Source organism: Oncorhynchus tshawytscha, linkage group LG08, assembly GCF_018296145.1.
Source record: "Oncorhynchus tshawytscha isolate Ot180627B linkage group LG08, Otsh_v2.0, whole genome shotgun sequence".
Taxonomy (NCBI): Eukaryota; Metazoa; Chordata; class Actinopteri; order Salmoniformes; family Salmonidae; genus Oncorhynchus; species Oncorhynchus tshawytscha.
The window spans coordinates 35749030-35773722 of NC_056436.1; the positions used below are offsets into that span (position 1 = coordinate 35749030).

Below are 24693 nucleotides of genomic sequence, written 5' to 3' on the forward strand. Positions count from 1 at the left end.
GGGCAGGCTGGTGGGCGGGCGGGCGGGCAGACTGGTGGACCGGGCGGGCGGGCAGACTGGTGGACTGGTGGGCGGGCGGGCGGGCAGACTGGTGGACCGGCGGGTGGGCGGACCGACGGGCGGGCGGGGGGTGGGCAGACTGGTGGGGCGGGCGGGCGGGCAGACTGGTGGACCGCGGGCGGGTGGGCGGGCTGGGCAGACCAGCGGGCGGGCGGGTGGGCGGGCAGACTGGTGGACTGGCGGGCAGGTGGGCAGACTGGTGGACAGGCGGGCGGGCAGACTGGTGGACTGGCGGGCGGGCGGGTGGGCAGACTGGTGGACGACGGGCGGGCAGGTGGGCAGACTGGTGGACCGGGCGGGCGGGCAGACTGGTGGACCGGCGGGCGGGCGGGCAGACTGGTGGACGGCGGGCGGGCAGGCGGGCGGGCAGACCGGGCAGCTGGGCGGGCGGGTGGGCGGGCAGACTGGTGGACCGGTGGGCAGGTGGGCAGACTGGTGGACCGGGCGGGCGGGCAGACTGGTGGACCGGGCGGGCAGGCGGGCGGGCAGACCGGCGGGCGGGCGGGTGGGCGGGCAGACTGGTGGGACGGGCGGGCGGGCGGGCGGGCGGGCGGGCAGACTGGTGGACCGGCGGGCGGGCGGGCAGACTGGTGGACCGGCGGGCGGGCAGGCTGGGGCGGGCGGGCGGGTGGGCAGACGGGCGGGCGGGCGGGCGGGCAGACTGGTGGACCGGGCGGGCGGGCGGGCGACGGGCGGGCGGGCGGGTGGGCAGACTGGTGGACCGGCGGGCAGGTAGGCAGGGCGGGGCGGGTGGGCAGACTGGTGGACCGGGCGGGTGGGCAGACTGGTGGACGGGCGGGCGGGCAGACTGGTGGACCCGGCGGGCGGGCAGACTGGTGAACCGACGGGCGGGCGGGTGGGCGGGCGGGCAGACTGGTGGACCTGACGGGCGGGCGGGCAGACTGGTGGACCGGCGGGCAGGCGGGCGGGCAGACCGGCAGGCGGGCGGGTGGGCGGGCAGACTGGTGGACCGGCGGGCAGGTGGGCAGACTGGTGGGGGGGCAGGCGGGGCGGGCGGGCGGGCGGGTGGGCGGGCAGACTGGTGGACCGACGGGCGGGTGGGCAGGGTGGGCGGGTGGGCGGGCAGACTGGTGGACTGACGGGCGGGCGGGGGCTGGTGGACCGGTGGGCAGACTGGTGGACTGGCGGGCGGGCGGGCGGGCAGGGTGGGCAGGCGGGCGGGCAGACTGGTGGACCGACGGGGCGGGGCGGGCAGACTGGTGGACTGGGCGGGCGGGCGGGCGGGCAGACTGGTGGACCGGCGGGCAGGCGGGCGGGCAGACCGGCGGGTGGGCGGGCAGACTGGGACCGGGGGGCAGGTGGGCAGACTGGTGGCGGGGGGCAGGCGGGCGGGCTGGACCGGGCGGGCGGGCGGGGCGGGCGGGGCTGGTGGTGGGCGGGCAGACTGGTGGACCGACGGGCGGGCGGGCGGGTGGGCAGAGACGGGCGGGTGGGGGGTGGGCAGGGCGGGCGGGCGGGCGGGCAGACTGGTGGACCGGGCGGGCAGGCGGGCGGGCAGACTGGTGGACTGGCGGGCAGGCGGGCGGGTGGGCAGACTGGTGGACCGGGCGGGCGGGCGGTGGGCAGACTGGTGGACCGACGGGCGGGCGGGCAGACTGGTGGGACGGGCGGGCGGGCGGTGGGCAGACTGGTGGACCGGGTGGGCAGGCGGGCGGGCGGGCGGGCGGGCAGACTGGTGAGACCGGCGGGCGGGCGGGCAGACTGGTGAACCGGCGGGCGGGCAGACTGGTGAACCGACGGGCGGGTGGGTGGGCGGGCAGACTGGTGGACCGGCGGGCAGGCGGGCAGACTGGTGGACCGGCGGGCAGGCGGGCGGGCAGACCGGGCGGGCGGGCGGGTGGGCGGGCAGACTGGTGGACCGGCGGGCAGGTGGGCAGACTGGTGGACCGGCGGGCAGGTGGGCAGACTGGTGGACCGGCGGGCGGGCGGGCGGGCGGGTGGGCGGGCTGGGGACCGGGCGGGCGGGTGGGCAGGCGGGCGGGGGGCGGGCGGGCGGGCAGACGGGTGGACCGGGCGGGCGGGCGGGCAGACTGGTGGACCGGCGGAGCAGGGCGGGCGGGCAGACTGGTGGACCGGCGGGCGGGCGGGCGGGCAGACTGGTGGACCGACGGGCGGGCGGGCAGACTGGTGGACCGACGGGCGGGCGGGTGGGCAGACTGGTGGAACCGACGGGCGGGCGGGCGGGCAGGGTGGACCGGGCGGGTGGGCAGACTGGTGGACCTGGGCGGGCGGGCAGGCGGGCGTGGCGGGCGGGCGGGCGGGCAGACTGGTGGACCGCGGGCGGGCGGGCAGACTGGTGGACCGACGGGCGGGCGGGCGGGCAGACTGGTGAACCGACGGGCGGGCGGGCGGGCAGACTGGGGACCGGCGGGCGGGCGGGCAGACTGGTGGACGGGCGGGCGGGCGGGCAGACTGGTGGACCGATGGGCGGGCGGGCAGACTGGTGAACCGACGGGCGGGCGGGTGGGCAGACTGGTGGACCGGCGGGTGGGCAGATTGGTGGACCGGCGGGCGGGCAGACTGGTGGACCGGGCGGGCGGGCAGACTGGTGAACCGGGACGGGCGGGCGGGCGGGTGGGCAGACTGGTGGACCGGCGGGCGGGCAGACTGGTGGACCGGGGCGGGCAGGCGGGCGGGCAGACCGGGCGGGCGGGCGGGTGGGCGGGCAGACTGGTGGACCGGGCGGGCAGGTGGGCAGACGGGCGGGCGGGCGGGCAGACTGGTGGTGGCGGGCAGGCGGGTGGGCGACTGGGACAGGCGGGCGGGCGGGCAGAGACGGGCGGGCACCGGGTGGACCGGGCGGGCAGGCGGGCGGGCAGACGGGTGGGCGGGTGGGCGGGCAGGGTGGCGGGCAGGGCGGGCGGGCGGGCAGACTGGTGGACTGGGCGGGCGGGCGGGTGGGCAGACTGGTGGACCGGACGGGTGGGCGGGCAGACTGGGTGGACCGACGGGCGGGCGGGCGGGTGGGCAGACTGCTGGACGGGCGGGCGGGCGGGCAGACTGGGGACGGCGGGCAGGCGGGCGGGCAGACGGGCAGGCGGGCGGGTGGGCGGGCAGACTGGTGGACCGGTGGGCAGGTGGGCAGACTGGTGGACCGGCGGGCGGGCAGACTGGTGGACGGGCAGGCGGGTGGCGGGCGGGCGGGCGGGCAGACTGGTGGACCGGCGGGCGGGCGGGCAGACTGGTGGTGGGACGGGCGGGCGGGCAGACTGGGGCGGGCGGGCGGGCGGGCAGACTGGTGGCGGGCGGGCGGGCGGGGACAGGCGGGCGGGCGGGCAGACTGGTGGACGGGCGGGCAGGGCGGACGGGCAGACTGGTGGACCGGCGGGCGGGCGGGCAGACTGGTGGACCGGGGGGCGGGCGGGCAGACTGGTGGGACGGGCGGGCGGGTGGGCAGACTGGTGAACCGACGGGCGGGCGGGTGGGCAGACTGGTGGACCGACGGGCGGGCGGGCGGGTGGGCAGACTGGTGGACCGGGGGGTGGGCAGACTGGTGGACCGGCGGGCGGGCAGACTGGTGGGACGGGCGGGCGGGTGGGCAGGGCGGGCGGGCGGGCGGGCGGGCGGGCGGGTGGGCAGACTGGTGGACCGGCGGGCGGGCGGGCAGACTGGTGGACCGACGGAAGGGCGGGCAGACTGGTGAACCGGGCGGGCGGGCAGACTGGTGGACCGACGGGCGGGCGGGCAGACTGGGCGGGCGGGCGGGTGGGCAGACTGGTGGACCAATGGGCGGGCGGGCAGACTGGTGGACGGCGGGCGGGCAGAATGGGTGAACCGGCGGGCGGGCGGGTGGTGCAGACTGGTGGACCGGCGGGTGGGCAGATTGGTGGGGGCGGGCGGGCAGACTGGTGGACCGGGCGGGCGGGCAGACTGGTGGAACCGACGGGCGGGTGGGCGGGTGGGCAGACTGGTGGACCGGGCGGGCGGGCAGACTGGTGGCGGCGGGCAGGCGGGCGGGCAGACCAGCGGGCGGGCGGGTGGGCGGGCAGACTGGTGGGACGGGCGGGCGGGCAGACTGGTGGACCGGCGGGCGGGGGCGGGCGGGCTGGGGGCGGGCGGGTGGGCAGACTGGTGGACCGACAGGTGGGCGGGCAGACTGGTGGACCCGGGCGGGCGGGCGGGTGGGCAGACTGGTGGACGGGCGGGCGGGCGGGCAGACTGGTGGACCGACGGGCGGGCGGGCGGGTGGGCAGACTGCTGGACCGGCGGGCGGGCGGGCAGACTGGTGGACCGGCGGGCGGGCGGGCGGGCAGACCGGGCAGTCGGGCGGGTGGGCGGGCAGACTGGTGGACCGGCGGGCAGGTGGGCAGACTGGTGGACCGGCGGGCGGGCAGACTGGGGACCGGGCGGGCAGGCGGGCGGGCAGACCGGCGGGCGGGCGGGTGGGCGGGCAGACTGGTGGACCGGGCGGGCGGGCGGGCAGACTGGTGGACTGACGGGCGGGCAGGTGGGCAGACTGGTGGACCGGGCGGGCGGGCGGACCGACGGGCGGGCGGGCGGGTGGGCAGACTGGTGGACCGCGGGCGGGCGGGCAGACTGGTGGACCGGGCAGAAGGCGGGCAGACTGGGTGGACAGGCGGGCGGGCGGGCAGACTGGTGGACCGACGGGCGGGCGGGCAGACTGGTGGACCGACGGGCGGGCGGGTGGGCAGACTGGTGGACCCGGGCGGGCGGGTGGCAGACTGGTGGACCGGCGGGTGGGCAGATTGGTGGACGGGCGGGCGGGCAGACTGGTGGACCGGGCGGGCGGGTGGGCAGACTGGTGGACCGACGGGCGGGCGGGCGGGTGGGCAGACTGGTGGACCGGCGGGTGGGCAGACTGGTGGACCAGGGCGGGCGGGCAGACTGGTGGCTGACGGGCGGGCGGGTGGGCAGACTGGTGGACCGGCGGGCGGGCGGACCGGCGGGCGGGCGGGTGGGCAGACTGGTGGACGGGCGGGCGGGCGGGCAGACTGGTGGACCGACGGGAAGGACGGGCAGACTGGTGAACCGACGGGCGGGCAGACTGGTGGCGACGGGCGGGCGGGCAGACTGGTGGACCGACGGGCGGGCGGGTGGACAGACTGGTGGACCAATGGGCGGGCGGGCAGACTGGTGGACCGGCGGGCGGGCAGACTGGTGAACCGACGGGCGGGCGGGTGGGCAGACTGGTGGACCGGCGGGTGGGCAGATTGGGACCGGGCGGGCGGGCAGACTGGTGGACCGGCGGGCGGGCAGACTGGTGAACCGACGGGCGGGCGGGCGGGTGGGCAGACTGGTGGACCGGGCGGGCGGGCAGACTGGTGACCGGCGGGCAGGCGGGCGGGCAGAGCGGGCGGGCGGGTGGGCGGGCAGACTGGTGGACTGACGGGCGGGCGGGCAGACTGGTGGACCGGCGGGCGGGCAGACTGGTGGACTGGCGGGCGGGCGGGTGGGCAGACTGGTGGACCGACAGGTGGGCGGGCAGACTGGTGGACCGACGGGCGGGCGGGCGGGTGGGCAGACTGGTGGACCGGCGGGCGGGCGGGCAGACTGGTGGACCGGCGGGCAGGCGGGCGGGCAGACCGGGCGGGCGGGTGGGCGGGCAGACTGGTGGACCGGTGGGGGTGGGCAGACTGGTGGACCGGGCGGGCGGGCAGACTGGTGGGCGGGCAGGCGGGCGGGCAGACCGGCGGGCGGGCGGGGGGCGGGCAGACTGGTGGACTGACGGGCGGGCGGGCGGGCAGACTGGTGGACTGACGGGCGGGCGGGTGGGCAGACTGGTGGACCGGCGGGCGGGCGGGACGGGCGGGCGGGTGGGCAGACTGGTGGACCGCGGGCGGGCGGGCAGACTGGTGGACCGACGAGCAGAAGGACGGGCAGACTGGTGAACCGACAGGCGGGCGGGCGGGCAGACTGGTGGGACGGGCGGGCGGGCAGACTGGTGGACCGCGGGCGGGCGGGTGGCAGACTGGTGAACCGACGGGCGGGCGGGTGGCAGACTGGTGGACCGGCGGGTGGGCAGATTGGTGGACCGGGCGGGCGGGCAGACTGGTGGACCGGCGGGCGGGTGGGCAGACTGGTGGACCGACGGGCGGGCGGGCGGGTGGGCAGACTGGTGGACCGCGGGCGGGTGGGCAGACTGGTGGGCTGACGTGCGGGCGGGTGGGCAGACTGGTGGACCGGGCGGGCGGGCGGACCGACGGGCGGGCGGGCGGGTGGGCAGACTGGTGGACCGGCGGGCGGGCGGGCAGACTGGTGGACCGACGGGCGGGCGGGTGGACAGACTGGTGGACCAATGGGCGGGCGGGCAGACTGGTGGACCGGCGGGCGGGCAGAATGGTGAACCGACGGGCGGGCGGGGGCAGACTGGTGGACCGGGCGGGTGGGCAGATTGGTGGACCGGCGGGCGGGCAGACTGGTGGACCGGCGAGCGGAAGGACGGGCAGACGGTGAACCGACGCGGGTGGGCGGGCAGACTGGTGGACGACGGGCGGGCGGGCAGACTGGTGGACCGACGGGCGGGCGGGTGGGCAGACTGGTGGACCAATGGGCGGGCGGGCAGACTGGTGGACCGGGCGGGCGGGCAGGGGACCGGCGGTCGGGCGGGCAGACTGGTGGACCGGGCGGGCAGGCGGGCGGGCAGACCGGCAGGCGGGCGGGTGGGCGGGCAGACTGGTGGACCGGTGGGCAGGTGGGCAGACTGGTGGACCGGCGGGCGGGCAGACTGGTGGACCGGCGGGCGGGCGGGCAGACTGGGGACCGGCGGGCAGGCGGGCGGGCAGACCGGCAGTCGGGCGGGTGGGCGGGCAGACTGGTGGACCGGTGGGCAGGTGGGCAGACTGGTGGACCGGCGGGCGGGCAGACTGGTGGACCGGGCGGGCAGGCGGGCGGGCAGACCGGCGGGCGGGCGGGGGGCGGGCAGACTGGTGGACTGACGGGCGGGCGGGCGGGCAGACTGGTGGACCGGGCGGGCAGGCGGGCGGGCAGACCAGCGGGCGGGCGGGTGGGCGGGCAGACTGGTGGACTGACGGGCGGGCGGGCAGACTGGTGGACCGGGCGGGCGGGCAGACTGGTGGACTGGCGGGCGGGCGGGTGGGCAGACTGGTGGACCGACAGGTGGGCGGGCAGACTGGTGGACCGACGGGCGGGCGGGCGGGGGTGGGCAGACTGGTGGACGGCGGGCGGGCGGGCAGACTGGTGGACCGGCGGGCAGGCGGGCGGGCAGACCGGCAGCGGGCGGGTGGGCGGGCAGACTGGTGGACCGGCGGGCAGGTGGGCAGACTGGTGGACCGGGCGGGCGGGCAGACTGGTGGACCGGCGGGCAGGCGGGCGGGCAGACCGGCGGGCGGGCGGGTGCGCGGGCAGACTGGTGGACTGACGGGCGGGCGGGCGGGCAGACTGGTGGACTGACGGGCGGGCGGGTGGGCAGACTGGTGGACCGGCGGGCGGGCGGACCGGGCGGGCGGGCGGGTGGGCAGACTGGTGGACCGGCGGGCGGGCGGGCAGACTGGTGGACCGACGAGCAGAAGGACGGGCAGACTGGTGAACCGACAGGCGGGCGGGCGGGCAGACTGGTGGACCGACGGGCGGGCGGGCAGACTGGTGGACCGACGGGCGGGCGGGTGGGCAGACTGGTGAACCGACGGGCGGGCGGGGGCAGACTGGTGGACCGGCGGGTGGGCAGATTGGTGGACCGGCGGGCGGGCAGACTGGTGGACCGGCGGGCGGGTGGGCAGACTGGTGGACCGACGGGCGGGCGGGCGGGTGGGCAGACTGGTGGACCGGCGGGTGGGCAGACTGGTGGACTGACGGCGGGCGGGTGGGCAGACTGGTGGACCGGGCGGGCGGGCGGACCGACGGGCGGGCGGGCGGGTGGGCAGACTGGTGGACCGGCGGGCGGGCGGGCAGACTGGTGGACCGACGGGCGGGCGGGTGGGCGGGCAGACTGGTGGACCAATGGGCGGGCGGGCAGACTGGTGGACCGGCGGGCGGGCAGAATGGTGAACCGACGGGCGGGCGGGTGGCAGACTGGTGGACCGGCGGGTGGGCAGATTGGTGGACCGGCGGGCGGGCAGACTGGTGGACCGGCGAGCGGAAGGACGGGCAGACTGGTGAACCGACGGGCGGGCGGGCAGACTGGTGGACCGACGGGCGGGCGGGCAGACTGGTGGACCGACGGGCGGGCGGGTGGCAGACTGGTGGACCAATGGGCGGGCGGGCAGACTGGTGGACCGGCGGGCGGGCAGACTGGTGGACGGCGGGCGGGCGGGCAGACTGGTGGACCGGCGGGCAGGCGGGCGGGCAGACCGGCAGTCGGGCGGGTGGGCGGGCAGACTGGTGGACCGGTGGGCAGGTGGGCAGGTGGGCAGACTGGTGGACCGGCGGGCGGGCAGACTGGTGGACCGGCGGGCAGGCGGGCGGGCAGACCGGCGGGTGGGCAGACTGGTGGACCGGGCGGGTGGGCAGACTGGTGGACCGGCGGGCGGGCAGACTGGTGGACTGACGGGCGGGCGGGTGGGCAGACTGGTGGACCGGCGGGCGGGCGGCACGGGCGGGCGGGTGGGCAGACTGGTGGACCGGCGGGCGGGCGGGCAGACTGGTGGACCGACGAGCAGGGCGGGCAGACTGGTGAACCGACGGGCGGGCAGGTGGGCAGGTGGACCGCGGGCGGGCGGGCAGACTGGTGGACCGACGGGCGGGCGGGTGGACAGACTGGTGGACCAATGGGCGGGCGGGCAGACTGGTGGACCGGCGGGCGGGCAGAATGGTGAACCGACGGGCGGGCGGGGGCAGACTGGTGGACCGGGCGGGTGGGCAGACTGGTGGGCGGGCGGGCGGGCAGACTGGGTGGACCGGCGGGCGGGCAGACTGGTGAACCGACGGGCGGGTGGGCGGGTGGGCAGACTGGTGGACCGGGCGGGCGGGCAGACTGGTGGACCGGCGGGCAGGCGGGCGGGCAGACCGGCGGGCGGGCGGGTGGGCGGGCAGACTGGTGGACTGACGGGCGGGCGGGCAGACTGGTGGACCGGCGGGCGGGCAGACTGGTGGACTGGCGGGCGGGCGGGTGGGCAGACTGGTGGACCGGCAGGTGGGCGGGCAGACTGGTGGACCGACGGGCGGGCGGGCGGGTGGGCAGACTGGTGGACCGGCGGGCGGGCGGGCAGACTGGTGGGACGGGCAGGCGGGCGGGCAGACAGGTGGGCGGGTGGGCGGGCAGACTGGTGGACCGGGCAGGTGGGCAGACTGGTGGACCGGCGGGCGGGCAGACTGGTGGACCAGCGGGCAGGCGGGCGGGCAGACCGGCGGGCGGGCGGGTGCGCGGGCAGACTGGTGGGACGGGCGGGCGGGCGGGCAGACTGGTGGACTGACGGGCGGGCGGGTGGGCAGACTGGTGGACCGGCGGGCGGGCGGACCGACGGGCGGGCGGGTGGGCAGACTGGTGGACCGGCGGGCGGGCGGGCAGACTGGTGGACCGACGAGCAGAAGGACGGGCAGACTGGTGAACCGACAGGCGGGCGGGCGGGCAGACTGGTGGACCGACGGGCGGGCGGGCAGACTGGTGGACCGACGGGCGGGCGGGTGGGCAGACTGGTGAACCGACGGGCGGGCGGGGGCAGACTGGTGGACCGGGCGGGTGGGCAGACTGGTGGACCGGCGGGCGGGCAGACTGGTGGACCGGCGGGCGGGTGGGCAGACTGGTGGACCGACGGGCGGGCGGGCGGGTGGGCAGACTGGTGGACCGGGCGGGTGGGCAGGGTGGGCGGGCGGGCGGGTGGGCAGACTGGTGGACCGGGCGGGCGGGACGTGGACCGACGGGCGGGCGGGCGGGTGGGCAGACTGGTGGACCGGCGGGCGGGCGGGCAGACTGGTGGACGGGCGGGCGGGGTGGGCAGACTGGTGGACCAATGGGCGGGCGGGCAGACTGGTGGACCGGCGGGCGGGCAGACTGGTGAACCGACGGGGGCGGGCGGGTGGGCAGACTGGTGGACCGGCGGGTGGGCGGGCGGGCGGGCAGACTGGTGGACCGGCGGCGGAAGGCGGGCAGACTGGTGAACCGGGTGGGCGGGCGGGCAGACTGGTGGACCGACGGGCGGGCGGGCAGACTGGTGGCGGGCGGGCGGTGGGCAGACTGGTGGACCAATGGGCGGGCGGGCAGACTGGTGGACCGGCGGGCGGGCAGACTGGTGGACCGGCGGGCGGGCGGGCAGACTGGTGGACCGGGCGGGCAGGCGGGCGGGCAGACCGGCAGGCGGGCGGGTGGGCGGGCAGACTGGTGGACCGGCGGGCAGGTGGGCAGACTGGTGGACCGCGGGCGGGCGGGCAGACTGGTGGACCGGCAGGGGCGGGCGGGCAGACTGGTGGACCGGGCGGGCAGGCGGGCGGGCAGACCGGCGGGTCGGGCGGGTGGGCGGGCAGACTGGTGGACCGGTGGGCAGGTGGGCAGACTGGTGGACCGGGCGGGCGGGCACACTGGTGGACCGGCGGGCAGGCGGGCGGGCAGACCGGCGGGGGCGGGCGGGTGGGCGGGCAGACTGGTGGACCGGGCGGGCGGGCGGGCAGACTGGTGGACCGGCGGGCAGGCGGGCGGGCGGGCAGACCAGCGGGCGGGCGGGTGGGCGGGCAGACTGGTGGACTGACGGGCGGGCGGGCAGACTGGTGGACCGGCGGGCGGGCAGACTGGTGGACTGGCGGGCGGGCGGGTGGGCAGACTGGTGGGCAGGTGGGCGGGCAGACTGGTGGACCGACGGGCGGGCGGGCGGGTGGGCAGACTGGTGGACCGGCGGGCGGGCGGGCAGACTGGTGGACCGGCGGGCAGGCGGGCGGGCAGACCGGCGGGTCGGGCGGGTGGGCGGGCAGACTGGTGGACCGGTGGGCAGGTGGGCAGACTGGTGGACCGGCGGGCGGGCAGACTGGTGGACCGGCGGGCAGGCGGGCGGGCAGACCGGCGGGCGGGCGGGTGGGCGGGCAGACTGGTGGACCGGACGGGCGGGCGGGCGGGCAGACTGGTGGACTGACGGGCGGGCGGGTGGGCAGACTGGTGGACCGGGCGGGCGGGGGCAGACTGGTGGCGGGCGGGCGGGTGGGCAGACTGGTGGACCGGCGGGGGCGGGCGGGCAGACTGGTGGACCGGCGGGCAGGACAGGCAGACTGGTGGACCGACGGGCGGGCGGGCGGGCAGACTGGTGGACCGGCGGGCGGGCGGGCAGACTGGTGGACCGACGGGCGGGCGGGTGGACAGACTGGTGAACCGACGGGCGGGCGGGGGGCAGACTGGTGGACCGGGCGGGCGGGCAGATTGGTGGTGGCGGGCGGGCGGGCAGACTGGTGGACCGGCGGGCGGGTGGGCAGACTGGTGGACCCGGGCGGGCGGGCGGGTGGGCAGACTGGGTGGGTGGGCGGGCGGGCGGGCAGACTGGTGGGCGGGCGGGTGGGCAGACTGGTGGACCAGCGGGCGGGCGGGCGGACCGGGCGGGCGGGCGGGCGGGTGGGCAGACTGGTGGACCGGCGGGCGGGCGGGCAGACTGGTGGACCGACGGGCGGGCGGGTGGCAGACTGGTGGACCAATGGGCGGGCGGGCAGACTGGTGGACCGGCGGGCGGGCAGACTGGTGGACCGACGGGCGGGCGGGTGGGCAGACTGGTGGACCGGCGGGTGGGCAGATTGGTGGACCGGCGGGCGGGCAGACTGGTGGACCGGCGGGCGGAAGGACGGGCAGACTGGCGGAACCGGCGGGCGGGCGGGCAGACTGGTGGACCGGCGGGCGGGCGGGCAGACTGGTGGACCGACGGGCGGGCGGGTGGCAGACTGGTGGACCAATGGGCGGGCGGGCAGACTGGTGGACCGGCGGGCGGGCAGACTGGTGGACCGGCGGGCGGGCGGGCAGACTGGTGGACCGGCGGGCAGGCGGGCGGGCAGACCGGCAGTCGGGCGGGTGGGCGGGCAGACTGGTGGACCGGTGGGCAGGTGGGCAGACTGGTGGACCGGTGGGCGGGCAGACTGGTGGACCGGCGGGCAGGCGGGCGGGCAGACTGGTGGACCGGCGGGCGGGTGGGCAGACTGGTGGACGGCGGGCGGGTGGGCAGACTGGTGGACCGGCGGGCGGGCAGACTGGTGGACTGACGGGCGGGCGGGTGGGCAGACTGGTGGACCGGCGGGCGGGCGGCGACGTGGCGGGCGGGCAGGTGGGCAGACTGGTGGACCGGGCGGGCGGGCGGGCAGACTGGTGGACCGGCGGGCAGGACGGGCAGACTGGTGACCGGCGGGCGGGCGGGCGGGCAGACTGGTGGACCGACGGGCGGGCGGGCGGGCAGACTGGTGGACCGACGGGCGGGCGGGTGGGCAGACTGGTGGACCAATGGGCGGGCGGGCAGGGCGGGCGGGCGGGCAGACTGGTGGAACCGACGGGCGGGGGCAGACTGGTGGACCGGCGGGCAGGGGCAGACTGGTGGACCGGGCGGGCGGGCAGACTGGTGGACCGGCGGGCAGGGCAGACTGGGAACCGGCGGGCGGGTGGGCGGGTGGGTGGGCAGACTGGTGGACCGGCGGGCGGGCAGACTGGTGGGCGGGCAGGCGGGCGGGCAGACCAGCGGGCGGGCGGGTGGGCGGGCAGACTGGTGGACCGGCGGGCAGGTGGGCAGACTGGTGGACTGGCGGGCGGGCAGGCGGGCAGACTGGTGGACCGGCGGGCAGGTGGGCAGACTGGTGGACCGGCGGGCAGGCGGGCGGGCAGACCGGGCGGGTGGGCGGGTGGGCGGGCAGACTGGTGGACCGGCGGGCAGGTGGGCAGACTGGTGGACCGGCGGGCAGGCGGGCGGGCAGCGGGCGGGTGGGCGGGTGGGCGGGCAGACTGGTGGACCGGCGGGCAGGTGGGCAGACTGGTGGACCGGCGGGCAGGCGGGCAGACTGGTGGACCAGCGGGCGGGCAGGCAGAACGGCGGGCAGACTGGTGGACTGGCGGCAGGCGGCGGGCGGGCAGACGGGCGGGCAGACCACGGGCGGGCGGGTGGGCGGGCAGACTGGTGGACCCGGGCGGGCGGGTGGGCAGACTGGTGGACCGGCGGGCGGGCAGACTGGTGACCGGCGGGCAGACGGGCGGGCAGACTGGTCGGGCGGGTGGGCGGGTGGGCAGACTGGTGGACTGACGGGCGGGCGGGCGGGCGGGCAGACTGGTGGACCGTCGGGCGGGCGGGCAGAAGGGGGACCGGCGGGCAGGCGGGCGGGCAGACCGGCAGGCGGGCGGGTGAGCGGGCAGACTGGTGGACCGGCGGGCAAGTGGGCAGACTGGTGGACCGGCGGGCAGGCGGGCGGGCAGACCGGCGGGCGGGCGGGCGGGTGGGCGGGCAGACTGGTGGACCGGCGGGCAGGTGGGCAGACTGGTGGACCGGCGGGCAGGTGGGCAGACTGGTGGACCGACGGGTGGGCGGGCAGACAGACAGACAGACCCAGGTGCCGGGCCACCAAAGCCACTCTTCTCTTGGCACAGGCCCTGGCAGGGCTTCTATCTCTGACTATCTGTTTGTGTCTCCCCTGCAGATGGAGGTGAATGCAGACGAGAAGCGCCATCGCACACGCTCAAAAGGTATCCGAGGTGCGTCTGCACTCTCCTCAAATCACTGCAGGCGCCATTCAGGGTGACCTTACCCCAACCCACAAGCACACACATACACACAAACACACACAAATACACACACACACACAGGTCTCTCACTCACTGCTTCACTCTTCTCTTCACACTGTCTCTCACCTCACAAGCCATCCTATATGAGACACTCTTGAATTCACAATTCTCCAGGCAGTCTATCCAGCCAATTACATCGTGTTATTGTGCCTGCCTCCATTGAATATGGTTGTCACTGTTTTTAACCTTGATGAAAGCATGCTTTTAAGATATAGGGATTACTCTTTTTCTTTCGCATCCCCTCACTCATTATTTTCTCCCCATCCCTCTCTGCCTTCCCTCTCTTACTCCTCTCTCTCCCCTCTCTCTCTCCCCTCTCTCTTTCCCCTCCCTCCCTCTCCTCTCTGTCTCCCCTCTCTCTCTCCCCTCCCTCTCTACACTCCCTCTCTCTCCCTCTCTTCCCTCTCTCTCTCCCCTCCCTCTTTCCCCATCGCTCTCTCTCCTGTCTCTCCCCTCTCTCTCCTCTCTCGCTCTCCCCTCTCTCTCCCCTCCTTCTTTCCCCGTCCCTCTCGCCCCTCTCACTCATCTCTCTCTCTTCCCTCTCTCTCTCTCCCCTCCCTCTTTCCCCATCCCTTTCTCTCTCTCTCTGCCTGTATTTCTCAGTGCCTGTGGAACCAGCGATACCAGAGCTGTTCAGGTCAGTATTACTGTTAAACATTGTCCCTGTTCCCCTGCCTTTCCAGCTAACCCCCATGTGTGTGAGTGAAAGAGGGAGGGAGGTAGAGAGGGGGAGGGAGAGGCTGAGAGATGAAAGGCCACGAGGGCCGATAATGGCTGTGGAGTACTCCCAGCCTCTCAGTGTGCAGCGAGAGACGAGCACTACAATCACCTCTTCAGACAGGAGGGCGACGCCATTTACTCTGCATGCTACTTCCTCTCTCTTTTATTCTCATCTCTCACTTTCTCTCCCTTATTCACTCTGTATCTCACTTCATCTGTACCAGTCGCTCTCTCGCTCTTTTCTCTCTAACTCTCTTCCTTTCTGGCTCGCTATCCCGTTTCTCCATTTTTTTTCTCTATCTATCCTGACAAACCCTATTGCCAGTAAATAATTAAAATCGAAGTTCTCTTTGATCAAATCTAACTTATTAAACCCCACTGCAAACTCCATCGTTAGCCTGTACTGACAGGTGGTTAGACATGTCAGTACAGTGGGCATAAGATGATCCTGAATTGACCCTTGTGTGTTGTCCCTGCTAACTAAGTTCATTGAATTGCATGTACTAGATGCCCAGGGGTACGAGCAATACCGTCGGGTGTACGCCAAATCAAATCAAATGGAATCAAATTTATTTATATAGCCCTTCGTACATCAGCTGATATCTCAAAGTGCTGTACAGAAACCCAGCCTAAAATCCCAAACAGCAAGCAATGCAGGTGTAGAAGCACGGTGGCTAGGAAAAACTCCCTAGAAAGGCCAAAACCTAGGAAGAAACCTAGAGAGGAACCAGGCTATGTGGGGTGGCCAGTCCTCTTCTGGCTGTGCCGAGTGGAGATTATAACAGAACATGGCCAAGATGTTCAAATGTTCATAAATGACCAGCATGGTCCAATAATAATAAGGCAGAACAGTTGAAACTGGAGCAGCAGCATGGCCAGGTGGACTGGGGACAGCAAGGAGTCATCATGTCAGGTAGTCCTGAGGCATGGTCCTAGGGCTCAGGTCCTCCGAGAGAGAGAAAGAAAGAGAGAAAGAGAGAATGAGAGAGAGCACACTTAAATTCACACAGGACACCGAATAGGACAGGAGAAGTACTCCAGATATAACAAACTGACCCTAGCCCCCCGACACATAAACTACTGCAGCATAAACACTGGAGGCTGAGACAGGAGGGGTCAGGAGACACTGTGGCCCCATCCGAGGACACCCCCGGACAGGGCCAAACAGGAAGGATATAACTCCACCCACTTTGCCAAAGCACAGCCCCCACACCACTAGAGGGATATCTTCAACCACCGACTTACCATCCTGAGACAAGGCTGAGTATAGCCCACAAAGATCTCCGCCACGGCACAACCTAAGGGGGGGTTAAATAAAAATGTGATTCACATATTCAAACAGTCCATTTATATTTTCCAACAGAGTTATACACTTGGGTGAGTTTTTTTTCTCACCTGAGTAAGCCTTGATTCACTTCCAAAAATAAAATTAAACCATCTAGTGTTCAGCGAAATAACAACACAATGTCAAATACAAGTAGTCAAATACAGGTAGTCAAATGCAGGTAGTCAAATACAGGTAGTCAAATGCAGGTAGTCAAATACAGGTAGTCAAATACAGGTAGGCAAATACAAGTAGTCAAGTACAGGTAGTCAAATACAGGTAGTCAAATACAGGTAGTCAAATGCAGGTAGTCAAATACAGGTAGCCAAATACAGGTAGGCAAATACAGGTAGTCAAATACAGGTAGTCAAATGCAGGTAGTCAAATACAGGTAGCCAAATACAGGTAGGCAAATACAGGTAGTCAAATACAGGTAGCCAAATACAGGTAGTCAAATACAGGTAGCCAAATACAGGTAGTCAAATACAGGTAGTCAAATACAGGTAGCCAAATACAGGTAGTCAAATACAGGTAGCCAAATACAGTTAGCCAAATACAGGTAGTCAAATACAGGTAGCCTTACATTAAGCGTTTCTCTCTCACGGGAATTCCACTGATGGCCCGTATGTAGCCAAGCTGCTGCTCATTCCTTTTGCTCGAAAATGTATAAATGGTTAAAAAAAAGTAAAAGTGTTCATAGAGACACATACCAGCTCTACCTGCACCCGTCCACGTTACACATCAGTAACACATCAGTAAATTCTACATTTGTTGTTAGCCCAGCTAGCATGGACACTGACAGTTGTGAATCTGATGCAGCTGAAGATCTACTGCCCCCTTACCCGGGAAAGCACCGAACAACAGACAGGGACGTTGGACCATCGAAGAGGCCAAATATGATGAGGACTACATTGATTTGGGGTTCACTTATATTGGGAGTAGTGCCTTTCCTCAGCCACAGTGTGTTATATGTGCAAAAGTACTATCTCACAACTCGCTGAAACCTTCACTCTTGCGCAGATATTTTGAAACAAAAAATACCAATTTGAAAAATAAGCCACATGGAGTTTTTTGAGTGAGAATTAAGACAACTTTCAAGTAGTAAGAGATACCATTAATAAGAAGGGGCTTAGAAGCATCTTATATGGTGAGCTACCGAGTGGCTAGGACAGCAAGCCGCATACTATTGTGGAGGACTTCATTCTTCCTGCTAGGACAATAGCTTGCTTTTCCCTCAGCATGGCTGGGACAATACTGAGGGGAAAGGCCCAAAAAAACTATACAAACAATGACTTCATCAAATAGCACTGTTTCACAGCATACAAGCCAGTGAATTCTATGCATGACTTTCTCACACGACTGGCCTATCTGGGTGATGGCATACTGGCCTATCTGGGTGATGGCATACTGGCCTATCTGGGTGATGGCATGCTGGCCTATCTGGCCTGGCATACCTCCTGGTATACAGTATGTCCGATACGTTTATGGGAGGGGGGGTCATTTAAGGAAGACATCCTCTTCTGCAAACCACTGGAAACCAGGACAACAGGAGAGGGTATTTTTAAAGTCCTGGACAGCTTTGTGACATCAAATGGACTTTGGTGTTCAAGATATGTTTATCTGTACTGATGGCGCAAAAGCCATGACAGGGAGACATAGTGGAGTGGTAACGAGCTTAAAGTTTTCTTCACTGTAATTTTCACTTGTCTGACCGCTTGCATGACGATGACTTTCTCACACGACTGGCCTATCTGGGTGATTTCCTTTTTTCTCGCCTGAATGATCTGAATCTAGGATTATACAGGGAGTCTCCGCAACTATATTCAATGTGCGCGACAAAATTGAGGCTAGGATTTAAGAAGTTGGCGCTCTTCTCTGTCTGCATTAACAAAGACAACACACAGGTCTTTCCGTCGTTGTATGATTTTTTTGTGTGCAAATAAATTCAAGCTTACAGACAATGTCAAATGTGATGTAGCGAAGCACCTGTGTGAGTTTGGTGCACAATTATGCAGGTACTTTCCCGAAACGGATGACACAAACAACTGGATTCGTTATCCCTTTCATGCCCTGCCTCCAGTCCACTTATCGATATCTGAACAAGAGAGCCTCATCGAAATTGCAACAAGCGGTTCTGTGAAAATTGAATTTAATCAGAATCCACTGACATATTTCAGGATAGGGCTGCACTCAGAGTATCCTGCCTTGGCAAATCGTGCTGTTAAGACACTGATGCCGTTTGAAACCACGTACCTATGTGAGAGTGGATTCTCTGCCCTCACTCCTGCGAAAAATAAATACAGGCACAGACTGTGTGTGGAAAATGATTTAAGACTGAGACTCTCTCCAATAAAACTCAACATTGCAAAGTTATGTGTATCCTTTCAAGCACACCCTTCTCATTATCCTGTGGTGAGTTATTCATAATTTTCGATGAGTAAATAAAGTTTTATATCTAAGATGGCTAAATAAAGAGTAAAATTATTGATTATTATTATATTATAATTTGTGCCCTGGTCCTATAAGAGCTCTTTGTCACTTGCCACGAGCTGGGTTGTGACAAAAACTCACACTCATTCTTATGTTTAATAAATGTATCATATAGTGTGTATGTTGCAGGCTTACAAGGATGGCAACAAAAAAAAACATTTGAGAGTGAGCTGACCCTGGTGCTAGAGGGGGTACGCAGCTGGAGGTTGAATGTTTGAAGGGGTTCGGGACTATAAAAAGTTTGGGAACCACTGATCTAGACCATGAAACCTATTGATGGGATCAGCCCACTGGATCTCCCTGCACCGATGATGGACAACCTTACTGTGGTGCTCCAGTTATCCACTAAAAGTTCTCATCTATGTCTTTTATTTGGACATTTAATCCTGGTTCAAAGATACTTTTATACTTTCATCCATGGGTTTAATTAAGTCCTTTACAGGCTGGGATACGTTTTTTTGAGACATAACATTCTGGACCCACCTATCAATAAATAATATCCCACCTGGACACATACAGTATTGCTTTCTGATTTCCAAAGACAGTGTGGCTCCCCATCTCTACCTCTCTCTTCCCCCTCTTTTCTTTATTTCTCTCTCTCTCTCTCTCTCTCTCTCTCTCTCTCTCTCTCTCTCTCTCTCTCTCTTCTCTCTGCTCTCTCTGTCTCTCTCTCTCTTTATTTCTCTCTCTCTCTCTGCTCTCTCTCTCTCTCTCTGCTCTCTCTTCTCTCTCTTCTCTCTCTGCTCTCTCTGTCTCTCTCTCTCTTTATTTTCTCTCTCTCTCTCTCTCTCTGCTCTCTCTTCTCTCTCTTCTCTCTCTGCTCTCTCTGTCTCTCTCTCTCTTTCTCTCGCTCTCTCTCTCTGCTCTCTCTCTCTTTCCTTTCTCCACCGCTGCCTGCAGATAGCAATTAGTCAGCGGATCGATGGCCAGCCTATCTCCAGGCCGAGGCGTCCATAATGCCGATAATGCCGCTCGATGGCGTCGCTCCCCAGAGAGCGGATAGTCATCAGGGCAAATACGCTTGACTTTCCGTGACGGTTCTGTCTGGTCTGGTCTGGGCAGATATGCCACTGTGATACTGGAGAGGGTTATGATGGTTATGATGAGGATTAGGCTAAAATGAGAGGAGGGGCTAGGTGAGGGAGTAAGACCAGATTGGAGTGTGAATTACCATAACAGTGCATACTGTACATATAGGAGTACAACAAGAGTGCATTGTGTGAAGAGTAAAGGTAGAAATGTTATATGATTTCAAAGGAGGCGGAACATCCAATAGTGTGGAGAAGAAAACAGAAACTGAACAGCATATTAATAGTAGATGGATGGACAGATAGAACAAGGGAAGAGTGGATAATTGTGAGTTATGTGCATACTCAGTGTAGAGAATGGTGAGCTGTATGCATACTCCATGTGGAGAATGGGGAGATGTGTGCATACTCAGTATAGAGAATGGTGAGCTGTGTGCATACTCCGTGTGGAGAATGGGGAGATGTGTGCATACTCCGTGTGGAGAATGGGGAGATGTGTGCATACTCCATGTGGAGAATGGTGAGCTGTGTGCATACTCGGTGTGGAGAATGGTGAGCTGTGTGCATACTCAGTGTGGAGAATGGTGAGCTGTGTGCATACTCCGTGTGGAGAATGGGGAGATGTGTGCATACTCCGTGTGAAGAATGGTGAGCTGTGTGCATACTCAATGTGGAGAATGGTGAGTTATGTCTATACTCAGTGTGGAGAATGTTGAGTTACGTGCATACTCAGTGTGTTCTTCTGTTTCATCGCAGCTGTCCTACACAAGGCTGTGATGGAAGTGGACATGTCAGCGGCAAATATGCAAGACATCGAAGGTAAAACGATCTCCTTTTGGTCTTATTTCAGTAACGGATGAACCATTCTTTCCACTTTTACTGTACACTAATGATTTCCATTGTTTTTTACTGGTATATCCTTTGTTGAAACGCATTCCGATAGCCTACCATAATTGTTTCCCCTCAGCCAGGTTTGATGGGCAGGTTACTGCACTAATATGTATTCCCATCCCTTTGTCATTTGCATATGTACAGTGGGATATGCTAATCATGTTTTCTAGTGCATAAGCTCTCCATAAAGCTATTCATAAACAAGCACTGAAAATGGAAGGCTCTCTCTCCTCTCTAAAGGACATGCCTGTGTTCTATTCCTTCCCCTTTGTTCTAAAATACCAGGCTCATTGTGAACTAATCCCACTTTCCCAGTCAGACAAAGAGGGGGTTGCTGCCTTACATAACCGGAACCAGACACTTTGGGCGTCTCCTAGATACACTGTCAAAAGAATTGGTAGAATCCCCTCTTTTCAGATAGTCTGTGACTATTGTGTATATATTATGTGTGTCACAGGAGGTTGGTGACACCTCCATTGGGGAGGACAGGTCCGTCGCAATGGCCGGAGCGGAATTAGTGGAACGGTATCAAATACATCAAACACCTGGTCTCCAGGTGGTCTCTTCCATGTCTCCCGTTCCAGCCGTTATTATGAGCCATCCTCCCCTCAGCGGCTTTCACCGACGTGCACCGACGTGTATACTAACTTGTGGTTCTCATGCGTGGGTACCATATCACCACAAACACTATGTTACTCCTTATGACATCACATGTGTCAGACCCGTTCAGACTCGTCTCTTAAACAGAGCGCTTGTGTTTGTCTCTTACTAAATACAGGCAGAGCCGTTCTCTCTCCGTCAGCTCCTCTTGAGCTGAAATGTTCAGAACAGTTGAGGAAGGTGGATCATTGCTAAACCTTAGTTAAGCCCGATGAAAACCCTTTGAGGTCCAACTAGTTGCTGATAAAACAAAGCATTCATTGCGTGGGTATTCATCAACTTTCCTTGTGGAATTGTTGTACCCTGCAACTGTGGACAGTTTTGGATGTGCATACTGTTCTTTTGAACTGTCTATAGCTACCTGTTCTAACTCCATCTCTGTCAAGACATAGGTTTTCTCTGTCCTCTGGTTGGTGGAAGGAGAGAGGCTAGTAGTTCTAGTGGAAGCTTTAATCGCCAGTGTCAGAGCTGAAACATGGCCGTCCAAGACATTATCCAGTTAATTTAACATTTTAATTATTCAAAATCATTGTAGAATGTGATGACCGTGTCGGTGAATCGGGAACTAAACTAAGTCACGCACGTGTGCGCATACACACACACACACACACACACACACACACACACACACACACACACACACACACACACACACACACACACACACACACTAGCTTTCCCACAGAAATATCCCATCCTGGTCACGTGCAAGGCTTTCCAGTGTAATAATTACTTGCCCTTGTCTGGATGGGGTCATTACTTAAACCCCCTCAGAGGCTGGCGGTCCTCTGGCTTAGGTCTTGCCGCCATCTTGGACGTCAGCACAGTTGATAGACAGCAGCGCTCTGTACCGTATGTATCTTTATAGCGAGAGAGAAGAGAGAGGACGGACAGTATGGAGAAGGCTGCATAGCCATGCACTATTTCCCATCTCTGTTTTCGCTCTCTTTTTCTTTCTCTTTCTTTCTCTCTCACACACAAAGAGGAGACAAAGAAACACTCCTCCTCTTAGTGTGACGTGTCCATCCCACCAGCCAGTGCTTTGCTTTGCTCAGCGGATAATTGAAGATAAATAAAACAAACGAGAGGCTCATTCCATCAGCATGCCTGGCTAAGACTGCCTTGCTCAAATACTCTCTCTCTCTCTCTCTTTCTCTCCTCCTTTCTCTCCCGCCCATCTTCCTTCCTTCCTTTCTCTCTCTCGCTCTCTCTCTCTCTCTCTCTCTCTGTCTCTGTCTCTCTCCACCTCCCCCTCTCTGCCCCCTCTCCCTTACTCTCATTCTCTCTCACGCTCGGCCATCTCCGGCAGCTAATTTCTCCTTCAGATGGTTTCGTGCTCATTTGCATACTTATCAAAGTGTTTTGACTATCCGACAGAAGCTCTAAGAAGGTGGGATCATTAATATGTTAATTAGTCCCTTTCTCCGCTCTCTGCACGGCGTGCCAGCGATATCCTCTTTCCTCTCCAGCCTAGCCGCGCTGCAATTCACAAAGCCTTAGAACGCATGCCGCAGACCCAGAAATACCATAACATAAGACTGTTCACACCCTGGCAGATGGTTCCATGCAGTCCCAGTAAACCACAGTCTCTGTTTGTCTGTAGCATATGATTTAATTGTATTATCGTGTCAGGCATCTTCAGGATGTCCATGGTATTTACTGTAGCAAAATAAGATAATCATGTCTATACTTACAGTGCCTTCGGAAAGTATTCAGTTCCCTTGACTTTTTCCACATTTAGTTACCTTTCAGCCTTATTCTAAAAGGGATCAAATAAAACATTTCCTCAGCAATCTACACACAATATCCCATAATGACAAAGCAAAAACAGGGTTTTTAGAAATGTTTGCAAATGTATATATATGTATATTCAGTTTTTTATACATATTTAATATATATATATATATATATATATATATGTATAAAAAACTGAAATACCTTATTTACATAAGTATTCAGTCCCTTTGCACCTGACTCAAAATTGAGCTCAGGTGCATTCTGTTTCCGTTGATTATCCTTGAGATGTTTCTACAACTTGATTGGAATCCACCTGTGGTAAATTCAATTGATTGGACATGATTTGGAAAAGCACACACCTTTCTATATGAGGTCCCACAGTTGCACAGTGCATGTCAGAGCAAAAACCAAGAATGAGGTCGAAGGAATAGTGAGACAGGATTGTGTCGAGGCACAGATCTGGGGAAGGGTCCAAAAAATGTCTGCAGCATTGAAGGTCCCCAAGAGTACAATGGCCTCCATCATTCTTAAAAGGAAGAAGTTTGAAACCAACAAAACTCTTCTTAGTGCTGGCCGTCCGGCCAAACTAAGCAATCTGGGGAGAAGGGCCTTGGTCAGGGAGATGACCAAGAACCCAATGGTCACTCTGACAGAGCTCCTGAGTTCCTCTGTGGAGATGGGAGAACCATCCAGAAGGACAACCATCTCTGCAGCACTCTACCAATCAGACGGAAGCCACTCCTCAGTAAAAGGCACATGACAGCCCGCTTGTCTGATAAAATAAGATTGAACTTTTTGGCCTGAATGCCAAGCATCACGTCTGGAGGAAACCTGGCACCATCCCTACAGTGAAGATTGTTGGTGGCAGCATCATACTGTGGGGATGTTTTTCAGCGACGGGGACTGGGAGACTAGTCAGGAAATGAAAACCTGCTCTAGAATGCTCAGGACCTCAGACTGCGGCGAAGGTTCACTTTCCAACTGGACAATGAACCTAAGCACACAGTCAAGACAACGCTGGAGTGGCTTCGGTACAAGTCAGAGCCCGGACTTGAACCTGATCGAACATCTGTGGAGAGACCTGAAAATAGCTGTGCAGCGACACTCCCCATCCAACCTGACAGAGCTTGAGAGGATCTGAAGAGAAGAATGGGAGAAACTCCCCAAATACAGCTGTGCCAAGCTTGTAGCGTTATACCCAAGAAGACTCAAGGCTATATTCGCTGCCAAAGGTGCTTCAACAAGGTACTGAGTAAAGGGTCTGAATACATATGTGATTTCATCAATTTTAGAATAAGGCTGTAACGTAACAAAATGTGAAAAAAGGCAAGGGGTCTGAATACTTTCCGAATGGATGTATATATAAACATACGTTCATACAGCAGTGAAAAACTATTGAGAAAACAAAACAAAAATATTTCAAGTTTACAACTTATCTTGTCGAAGCTTCGGAGATAAAATTTGCAACCAAGAATAGATATTTTCTAAATAGCCATTCAAATTTTTCTTCATATCTAATCAAGAATAGTTCCTGATTTCTTTGCAACATTTTATTAAACAGTATAACTCTCAAATCATCATATAAAGTACAATGAAATAAAAATGGAAGTTCATTCTCGACCTGCCCTAAATCACAGACAGTCACGGGTGTCGTTGGAAGTAGACCAAAGCGCAGCGTTGTGAGCGTACATATTCCTTTTATTTGAAATGACGCCGACAAAACAATAAACAATACAAAACAATCGTGAAGCTTAAGGGCTATGTGCCACAAACAAAGACAACTTCCCACACAGAAAGGAGGGAAAAGGGCTGCCTAAGTATGGTTCCGAATCAGAGACAACGATAGACAGCTGTCCCTGATTGAGAACCATACCCGGCCAAAACATAGAAACACAAAATCATAGAAAACAAAACACAGAATGCCCACCCCAAATCAGACCCTGACCAAACCAAATAGAGACATAAAAAGGCTCTCTAAGGTCAGGCCGTGACAACAGTACATAGTCGCTCTTCTTCATCTATGGCGTTGAACCTACCTACTTCAATTGCCAAAGGCAGTAGCCCGGTTAACAAGGCTAATCTGAAAACAAGACTCCCTAAATTGTATCAGCAATTTATTGTAT

The 24693-nt window shown here is 63.7% G+C and overlaps 1 protein-coding gene across 5 annotated transcripts in view; it reads left to right on the forward strand.

Annotated features, from left to right (window-relative positions):
- The window catches only part of LOC112256542 (myelin transcription factor 1-like protein), a 149675-nt gene that overhangs the window by 49886 nt on the left and 75096 nt on the right, over nt 1-24693 (forward strand). For all 5 annotated transcript variants that reach the window (XM_042325473.1, XM_042325474.1, XM_042325476.1 and 2 more), the window contains exons 3-5: nt 13576-13621; nt 14324-14357; nt 20039-20101. In XM_042325473.1, coding sequence (XP_042181407.1) covers nt 13576-13621; nt 14324-14357; nt 20039-20101 — 143 coding nt within the window. The remainder of the gene's footprint in view (nt 1-13575; nt 13622-14323; nt 14358-20038; nt 20102-24693) is intronic.